The following is a 9,827-nucleotide window of genomic DNA, read 5'->3' on the forward strand; positions in this document are numbered from 1 at the left end:
GAACAATTCCAATGACTGCGGTCTATTCGGAATTATTTTATAAATGTTTTGATGAAGTGATAAGGGTGGCATATCAAGGAGAGGTGTCCATTTGATATAAGGGTGACATATCAAGGAGAGGTGTCCATTTGATATAAGAGTGACATATGAAGGAGAGGTGTACCATAGGATAAATGTGGCATATCAAGGAGAGGTGTACATTTGATATAAGGGTGGCATTGTCTGTGTGTGGTATTATATAACTCTTTCTATTATATCCCTTAAGATTACCGTGGTTTGGAATCTTTATTTATTTGAGATTTAAAGATTTAAGATCAAGGTTCTTATTGGAAATCATAGTCTGGATGTTATTGAGAAGGGAATGTCAGGTTWGGYYTRAATCTTTATTTAAACCTTATTTGATATTAAAAGGTTTTAAAAGTGGCATTGTGTGGAACCCGATTGATTTAAAGATATGAAATTTGTATAGCTACGTGGTTAGCATAAAAGTGGAAAATGATTTGATATTAACTTCTTGTGTATTCATATATTATATATATATATATATATATATATATATATATATGAATAGATGTTCTATAAAGTTTTGATGATCCTTCACCCTGCAATGGCATGAATAGGGCATCTCACTAGACTTTTCAGTCTAACCTTCGTTTTTGTGATTTTAAATATGTATTGCAGGACATGTGAAAGGTAAGGGAAAGGAAAAGATGTAATGTTTTTCTTACATGGATTTTGGTTGAAGGATTGCTTTTGATGCACAGTTTAGATGATTAGTACAAGATTGTATTTTGAATTTTTGGACCTTGTATTTGGTCATGATAGTTTCTTGTACTATGGGACCAGATGAGTATGAATATGTATTTCTTTGATACGAAATATATGTATTACATGCAATGTATGGGTTGGGGCGTTACATGATTTCCATATAATTAACCACAAGGACCAAATCTGTAATTTACTCAAATTGTTATAAATGATTGGAAATTCTTTTAAAAACAGATAGTTTCTATGTCGTTCAACTCACAATCCTATTTTTTATATAGGAAATGGATTAGTTTTGAATCACAAATTCATTTAGTTTGATCACATCATATCATAATAAAACATCTATCGAAGTCAAATCACCATTCTTTTAAAATTAGATGAATCTAAATCTTACTCGTTTACATTCAAAGCAATATCATTTATCATTTGAAGTCCATGGTTCTTGGTCCTTGCCATCATTGATCACAAAGGCCTAGTTGAATGCACATTCTTCACATCATTTGTCAACCTCGCAACCAATTCTAACAGAGGGAGATCATTTTCAGACTGACTAAAAAAATTTGAAATTGAAAACATCCATCTGCTTGTAGATTTTGGTTATGACTAGATTTCACAAAATACATCGAACAAATTCCGATTTCTTTAAGGACTAAAAAGTAATCTAGCACACCAGGAAGAACTAGTTCTAAGTTTGGAACTTGGAATGGGAAGTATTGGGGGCAATCGCTTGTGTATTTTAGAGATTGGGGGCAAACAAAGAAAAGCATAAAGGAGGCAGATTATGCAACAAAAATACCAAGACTCTGCTTTTTCTTTATTTGGCTTTCTTGCATCTGTAGCATCTCTTGAGCTTTTAGCAGCCACGGCTCCTCTTCTTACATTCTTTCATAAATCTAAACAATTCAAACTAGTCAGTCAGATTCTTCTGAAAGGACTCCCTCTTGATGTTTCTATGTGTATGTGGCTTCTTCTAAAGTGACCCTCTTTCTGCTTTTATTTCATCCAAATCCCATAGAACATCAAACCCTCAATCTGTATGTAACAGTCACATTCCACAAGAAACAGGGACCAATCTCAAAATCATTCTCAGTTATCATCCTCAACATAATGGGGATTGCCAGTTTCAGGGTAATGATCCTCTTTTGTGTTGTGTTCCTATCCATTCGTTCAGAGAACATTTCTGTTTCTGCACTTCGAAGCATAGATCTTGCTTTGAAATGGGGTGAAGAAAGACTGTTTTCAAGAAACAGGAGTGCCTCAGTTGAAGAACTGAACACGCAGTGGAGTTTAGCACCAACGCCTTCACTAATGTTTGATCCAAATCAATCAAACAAAAGAAGAGTTCAAAGAGGATCAGATCCTATCCACAATAGGTGCTGATACAAATCAAAAAAATTCGCTGGATATAGTTTCGTTTTGTTTTCAATTGTCGTTCAGATCAAAAATGGAACTTTTCTCTCTCTATCTTTCGCTCACACACACAAACAAACATGCTTTGCTTCTAGTGAATGTATAAAGCAAGATCTTTCTTTCATACGAGCAACATAAAGGGTTCAAATTACTCGATTTCATATGGTTTCAAATATATGTTACATAGATGAATATCGTTCAAATCTATCTAACTGTGACCTATATATATCCCTCTATATTCAGAAGCTAAGATACTGATCTTCCAAAGGGGCAAGCCAAAAAGCATACTACTTAATGAGCTTTCAAGAATTCTTGTGACATATGGTATCTGTTTTTCCTATGAGCTTTTAAATGTAAAGGAGATACCTTTCTTGAAACCGCCTGCCAGATCATGTCCACAGCATCACCAGGCCTCGAGGGATACTGATACTCAAAATGTGGTGCAACTTCCTTCAATTTTTCCCACATTTCAGTCCACTTTTCCCTCTCAATTCCTCTGAGAAGATTCAAGAGGTACCCTTCTTTACACGCATCTGAAGCAAGGACAAATATGGAAAATTTGGAGTAATCAAGGACATCTTCATATGGGAGCTCGATTTCATCACTGATTATAACAGGAACGCAATGGCTGACAATGGCATCAAAGAGACGATTAGAAGAAGGTGTGTCTCCGGCAATATTGAGGCAGAATTTGGAGGCTGCCATCCCTGTGGATGCCTTGCGGATCCCACCTACGGTGGCACTTCCAAATGTGAAGTGCACATCTTTTTCATCTTTCATTAGGTAGTATAATTCTTGACGAATAGTTCCACCCTGCTCACAGTTACACAAAACATAATAGTTTGGATATGAGTGATTGTTAAGAGATAAAGAAACAATAAACAGGAAACTGCATATCAACGTAATCTCAAACTATCTTATATGCAATATCCATATTCAATAATGCATTTTTGATCTGGTGTTTGATCTTGTGCACCTAAAAATCGCTCTTTCAATATTTGGATAAAATAATCTGCTCCCTTATTGATTCTAAGTTAAGAATAACTGCAACATCTTGAAAGTATCGAATAAACTTTAGATATGTATTTTGGGCATGTGAATTCAAGCATCTCAAAAGATATATCTTCATTTGAAACACTCAATCTCCAATATATCCGAGTAAATAACAAGATACCTTTTGCAAAATTCGAGCAAGTTTTCTAACTTAATAACTTTCCATAAAATTTCCCTTAGTTTTACAAAAGTTCATCACACACTTGCAGAGACAAGAACACCAACCACCTCTAAACATAGAAAATTGATGATAATTAATTTAAATTCATTGCAAAACAAATAACAAGAGCTAAAGAAAGAAAAAACATTAGAAAGATATGTAAAAAAACAGAATGATGGAAGAAAATAACTCACATCTTTCCGATAAATTGCTCCCTGGAAATACACCAACGTGGGTCGCTCTTCAAAAGGAGGAGACTTGTTAGCATCAATAGTCCTAACAACATGTTTGTAAGGAGCAACCACATCTTTTTCAATATTTGCAATCTCATCAGAGTATCTTCCAAAATCTGCAAGCACCAACATAGCCGAACCCAACTTCCATCTAGCCATCAACATACTGTTTGGATGGTGAGCCATGATCAGATGATCCTTCCCTCCAAATCTTTTCCATTCATCCCTACCCTTCAAGTATTCCACCAACCTCTCTTGCAAAATATCGCTAGTACTATTTTTCTCCATCCCCTGAACCTTAGAATGCCTATTGTAACTCAAAGATGAGAAAAATGGAACGAAAAAAATATCTGCTCGACTTGAATTATGTACAAGAACAGCGGTGCAAGATCTAGGCACATTTGGGGTCACTGATGATAGAAGATCAAGTGTGAGCCAATATTCTGTACTGTGTTGTAAGTTTAATCCACCTGGGTATTTAGGGATTTCACTGAAGTTACCTACATTGGGCCATATTTGGTTCGGAGCTCCTCTCCACCCTAATAACCCAAAGTGAAAATCAGGAGGTAAATCATACATAAAGACTTTGAGTAGAGCTTGATTTGGATCACAGGAGGCCACCGGTTTGACAGCCATGGATTCAGAACATGCTTCTTTACAAGAGTTTAAGGGAATAGAAGGGTGAGATTTGGGTTCAATTGATCCACTATCAACAACAATTAGTTTGTAAATTGATCTGGGTACTAAAGATCTGTCACCAATTCGAAATATGAGTGAACAGGAAAGAATTAGGAAGAACATTGAGATGGCAATCAGACATGAAAGCAAACGAGAAGAAAACACACGCTTTTCAGGCATTGAAGACATTGAGAAAGGGTAAAGTGTACAGCAGCAAACAGTCCAAAGATGAGAACGAATTGAAGGCTCTTCAAGAGTAAAAACTAGGTTTACAACTCAAATCCAGTTCGATTTGATCAATGTAAGTTGTTTATAAAGGGTAAGAACAATTACCCATTAACAAGAACAGCTTAATTTTATGAGAAATACTATCAACAGAAGCAATATAGAATGATGAAACGCAAAACCCAATTACTTTCTTGAAACCCTAAGAAGTTGATGATATCTAGGCAAGGGCTTTGATGGCATGATATTAATTGGGCATTAAACAAAATTTCTACAAGACCGACCACTCATTAAATTTCAAGCTCTTAATTGAAAGAAATTTGTTCAAATTCTCAATTCTTGGATGAAGTTGTCAAGATTCAACAGCAAGAAAGCAACCTGAAAAAACAGAGGAACCCCATATGAACAATCTCAAGAATCATTACAAGAAAACAAATGTATGAAATAAGGAATCAGAAGTGAATAGTTAAACTTGGGGTTAACAAAAATTAAAAAAAAAAGAAATTAAAACCAAGAATCGATAAAGAGAAAATGAGATTGCAAGTGAAGTGTTTACCGGAAAATGAGATCTGCCGCCATGAACGGTGGGAAAAAACACAGACTCAATTGGGTAAATATTACAAAATCGAATCTTGTTGGCTCTTAAATTTATGAAGGATGTTATCGATCTGGGATGGTATATTTTTTATTTATATACATCAAATAAAAAATATGAGTTCTCTCTCTGTTTGCTGCTGAACGTGATGAGTCCTGACCATGTGTGTACAGATATGGAAACCACTACTTGTAAATCACATCCATTTTGATTCAGTCCGTGCTCAACTGCTCATGCACGTCAATTTAATCGCTTAAACGACATTTAAATATTTAAAAACAAAAACTGAAACCATTTTTATGCAAAAATAAAACCGTCTTTTCAAATATTTTGTTGAAGCATGTGTAAATTAAACGTTGCATTATTTGTGCAACTTAATTTTGAAGTTAATTTTATAGACAAACGATTGTTATTTGATTAAATCTTGTCGATTTATGTTGGAAACATCAAATTTATTATATTTATTGTGCATATTCATGTCTTCTAAATTAGTATATACAGTTAGAAAATATATGCTATGTCTCAAAATAAATATCCATATTTATATTTTAGTTTGTCTTAAAACAAACGTGCACTAAAAAAAAAATTGGTCCATATTTTCTCATTCTTCTTTTAAATATGAGAAAGAAACTATTTTTTTTTTTTTTTTTTAAAAGCAACCAACCAGAACAATTACCATTAAACCAATGATACAAGCTACAAGAACAAAAAACTAGCAACCAAAGATTACAGAATTTGCAAAGGTGCAAACTTGCAAAAATCACTTACAACATACAAAGAAACCTTTAACCCCTCCCCCTAAGAGAAATGAGGGTATTCCATAGAACCTTCAAACACACTCAAATCTGTCAAACTGAAAAAGAGCAACTTTAGTATGACCGAGCATTTGGAGAAGAGATCCATGAAACCCAATCTAACTTAGGGGCTGTTTGACAATTGCTGAATGGTTTTGTGCAGAATGATTAAGAGACCCTCATTATATAGTGCAAAATGAAATATAATTGTTTGGCAATTGTGTACAATGAAATTAGGGCTCTTAATGGTTAAAGAAGATCCATGATACAAAATCATTCAGAGGGTTTCAAAACCATTAAGAGACAAATTTTTTTTTGTCAAACAAGATTCACCTCTTAATGATTTAGAGGTTATCTTTTAATGGAACTATTAAGAGGTAAACAAATAACCCCTTACTATTATGGACTCTTCTAGCAATCCATTTGAAACTTCTCAATTGAAATTCAAACAACATATCCGACCGTTATTTTTTCTCCTTGAAAACTAAATAAATTATTTCGATGAGACCAAATCAAATATAAAAACCAACTACTTCTTCTATTATTAAGAATAAACTATTATTTAGTTCATTACTAAAATTGTACCTAATCTTTATTGTAAACACTTTTTTTAAGATAAAAAAAATACATTATAAACTTTTTAGGATTACCAATTTATACAATTCTTTTAAAAAGATTGAACCAAAAATTTAATAATCTTTAATATGAGTATTTAATATCCGTAATAACTTTAACTAGAAATTCATTAAAGTGCATTAAAGTCTAATTAATTAGTGATGGTGGTAATTTATTTAACTGAATTGTTAAGAGTAGCATTAAAATATCTCTAATTTTTTTTTTAGTTTCTTTAAAACAAAAAAAAAATATTAAAATTTCTAAAAAAAACTATATTCAATTTCAATAATTTATTCATTTGAATTTTTTTAATAATTATTATGTTATTAAAATATTTTGTATATTTAATACCAAAAAGTTTCTAACAAAATATTTAAACATATTAATTTCTAGAATAAATCATGGAAATTATTCAATATTGTACAATGTCTTTCCTCTAAAACAAATTTTAAAAAAAACATAAACCGTTAAAATAAATACTTATAAGCAAAATAAAACAGTAATATAAACACGTAAGAGAGTAACAGAGTATGAAAATTGAATCGATTATTTGAGATTTTTTTTCGAAAATAAATAAAATATTTAAGTCTATTTTTGGGAAGTAGAATCCTAATTCCTAAACAACATATGATATTAAGTGATCATTTTATGGTATTTTTTTATTCTTAACTATGCAAGTATTTATAGGAAAAGGTGTCCAATATGCTTTTATGTTATCAAGGAGAATATAAATGAGGAGTTATAAATAAATGGGGGTAACGTGGGTGTGTTGTGTTTTCAATGCCAAGTATTTTGGATCTAAAAATTATGCTCAGTAGCATGTTTTGGGAAACTTGGTTTATTTTAATATAATAATGTAATGTTTAATTGTTTATTAGAGGAAAAAAGTTTGTGTCGAATGTATAATAAAACGACATCATTTTGATGGTTTTTTTAAGAACACACAAGATTAAATAGGTGTTAATCACAAAAAATCCCTTTATAGAGTATGTTATTGGAAGATAGTGATGACGAACAACATCAATATATTGGTTGCATTACATCTGATTGGACAAATCATTTCTTAGTACCAACAAAGTTATCTAATGCAATGAATTTCAAATTTAGAAGCTTGTAATATGATATTTAAAAGCGTGTTAAAAATATAAAATACGTAGAAAAGCTTCCGATCAAAATATATCGAATATTACTTTGTGTTTAATGTAAACAGGTAAGTTCAAGTGAATACCATTTAAAGAAATGAGTTGTATATTATCAATTAAGCTCAAGAACATTGAATGAATTGAATATGTCGGCATGTATATTGATATTCAAATATTTACAAGATGTTCTTGATGATATCTCTCAAAATGCTAACTAACAAAAAGACTTGAAAAGGGGACATATATCTTTCTTTTTCAATATCATTTAACTTCAAATGAGAAACCGTTAGATTATGAGTTGCATGCCCCAAGTGTTAATAAAACACTTATTTTTGAGAGATAAATAAATAGTTAGTGGGGTTGTAAACAAGAATTGGCATGGACTTTGCCTTTTCCAATATTAGTCTTGAAAGAAGTGAGAACTAATAAATTATGTGTTTGCCCGGATTATAATGGATGGATCAGGATTCTGATATTCTTTTAATCATGTACACAACTCTCATTCAATTCTTTTTAAGCTCACATCAACTATCCTCTTATTTACATTTTCAGCTCAATACAGAAACCCATATTTCAATTTGGCTCACTTAGTTTGGTTGTCCTCTTGGGTAGGGTTATCGGTTCTGATAGTCCATAGAGGTTTATCTGATAGTCCATAGAGGTTTATCTGATAAGCATTCGATTCCAACCTAAGAATTTTTGCATTGTAAGCTCAATTGATCATAAAAGTTTGATCAGAAATATATGGCAATTTAGCACACAATGAAATTCAATGAATTATTCATATTTCAAATTGTATGGAGAGAAATGAAGGAAGATCTGTAAGAACAAATTTATATATTAAGCATTTCAAGAAAAATGAAGTATTTATCAATGAAGAATTGTTTTCAATACGTTCACCTAAGAAAAATGAAACACAATTCTGCTTCTTAGAAGTCCAACTGACTAACTTGTCACCTAAGAACTGACATGATCCAGATGTGCTCTTTCTGTCCAGCGTACAACTCGCATGGTCAGAATCTGTGAAAGCAGTTAGTTCAAAACCATAATCTTTAGGATACCAAAGACCCAAATTTGGTGTGCCTTTGAGATATCTTAAGATTCTTTTAACCGCTGCAAGGTGTGACTCTTTTGATATCTTGCACAAAACACGTTGCAAACACTATATCTGGTCTACTTGACGTTAAGTACAATAAAGATCCAATCATGGCACGGTAGTTGTTGATCTACAGATTTTTCGAATAAATCTACATTTAATAATGTTCCAGATGCCAAGGGAGTCTTTATCGAAGAACATTCAGACATTTTAAACTTTTTCAAAATGCCTTTGACATAATTTGATTGATTAATGAATATGCCTTCATGGAGTTGTTTTACTTGAAAACCAATTAAATTTTTTTTTAACTCACCCATCATACTCATTTGAAATTTAGACTGCATTATGTCTGAAAAGTTCTTGCAAAAATTTGGATTTGTAAAACCAAAAATGATGTTATCAACATATATTTGTATCAAAATTAGATGCTTACCTTGCTTTTTAAGAAACAACGTAGTGTCGATCGTACCTTTTTGAAACCATAATTTAATAGGAATTGGGTTAATGTGTCATATCATGCCCTAGGTGCTTGTTTTAAAACATAAAGCGCCTTATATTGGACATAGACATGATCTGGCTTATCAAAATCTATAAAGCCTTCCGGCTGACTCAAGTAGACTTCTTCATGAAGAATACCATTCAAAAACGCAGACTTGACGTTCATTTGGTATATTTTGAAGTTCTTATGAGCAACATAAGCTAAGAATATTCTGATAGCTTCAATGCGTGCAACTAGAGCAAAGGTCTCATCATAGTCTATTACTTCTTGCTGACAATACCCTTTTGCAACTAGTCGAGCTCTGTTTCTGACAACAATTCCCGTTTTGTCTTTCTTGTTCCGGAAGACCCATTTTTGTACCGATAATGGATTTGTCTTTAGGCTTCGGCACGAGTCTCTGTTGATCCTCTCTCTCATTGATTTGTTGATAATCCCTTTTTCCTTTCGATGTATTTATGTATCTGTAATTTCAGTTCCAGCGATCATACACTGAGCTTGTTCAGTGATCGCTGATGAACTTGTTTTGAAATTCATTCAGAGACAACGATACTTCAAGAAA

The 9,827-nt window shown here is 32.4% G+C and overlaps 1 protein-coding gene across 1 annotated transcript; it reads right to left on the reverse strand.

Annotated features, from left to right (window-relative positions):
• Window positions 1-2,326: 2,326 nt before the first annotated feature.
• LOC112509845 (probable arabinosyltransferase ARAD1) lies at window positions 2,327-5,216 on the reverse strand. The gene is made up of 3 exons (XM_025115035.1): window positions 5,084-5,216; window positions 3,586-4,905; window positions 2,327-2,991 (listed from the first exon to the last, which is right to left on the reverse strand). The coding sequence occupies exons 2-3, from the start codon at window positions 4,489-4,491 to the stop codon at window positions 2,470-2,472; spliced, it is 1,428 nt and encodes a 475-aa protein (XP_024970803.1). The 5' UTR covers window positions 4,492-4,905; window positions 5,084-5,216; the 3' UTR covers window positions 2,327-2,469.
• Between the last annotated feature and the right edge of the window lie 4,611 nt (window positions 5,217-9,827).

This window comes from Cynara cardunculus (genome assembly GCF_001531365.2).
Source record: "Cynara cardunculus var. scolymus isolate 2C chromosome LG 3, CcrdV1, whole genome shotgun sequence".
Classification (NCBI taxonomy): domain Eukaryota; kingdom Viridiplantae; phylum Streptophyta; class Magnoliopsida; order Asterales; family Asteraceae; genus Cynara; species Cynara cardunculus.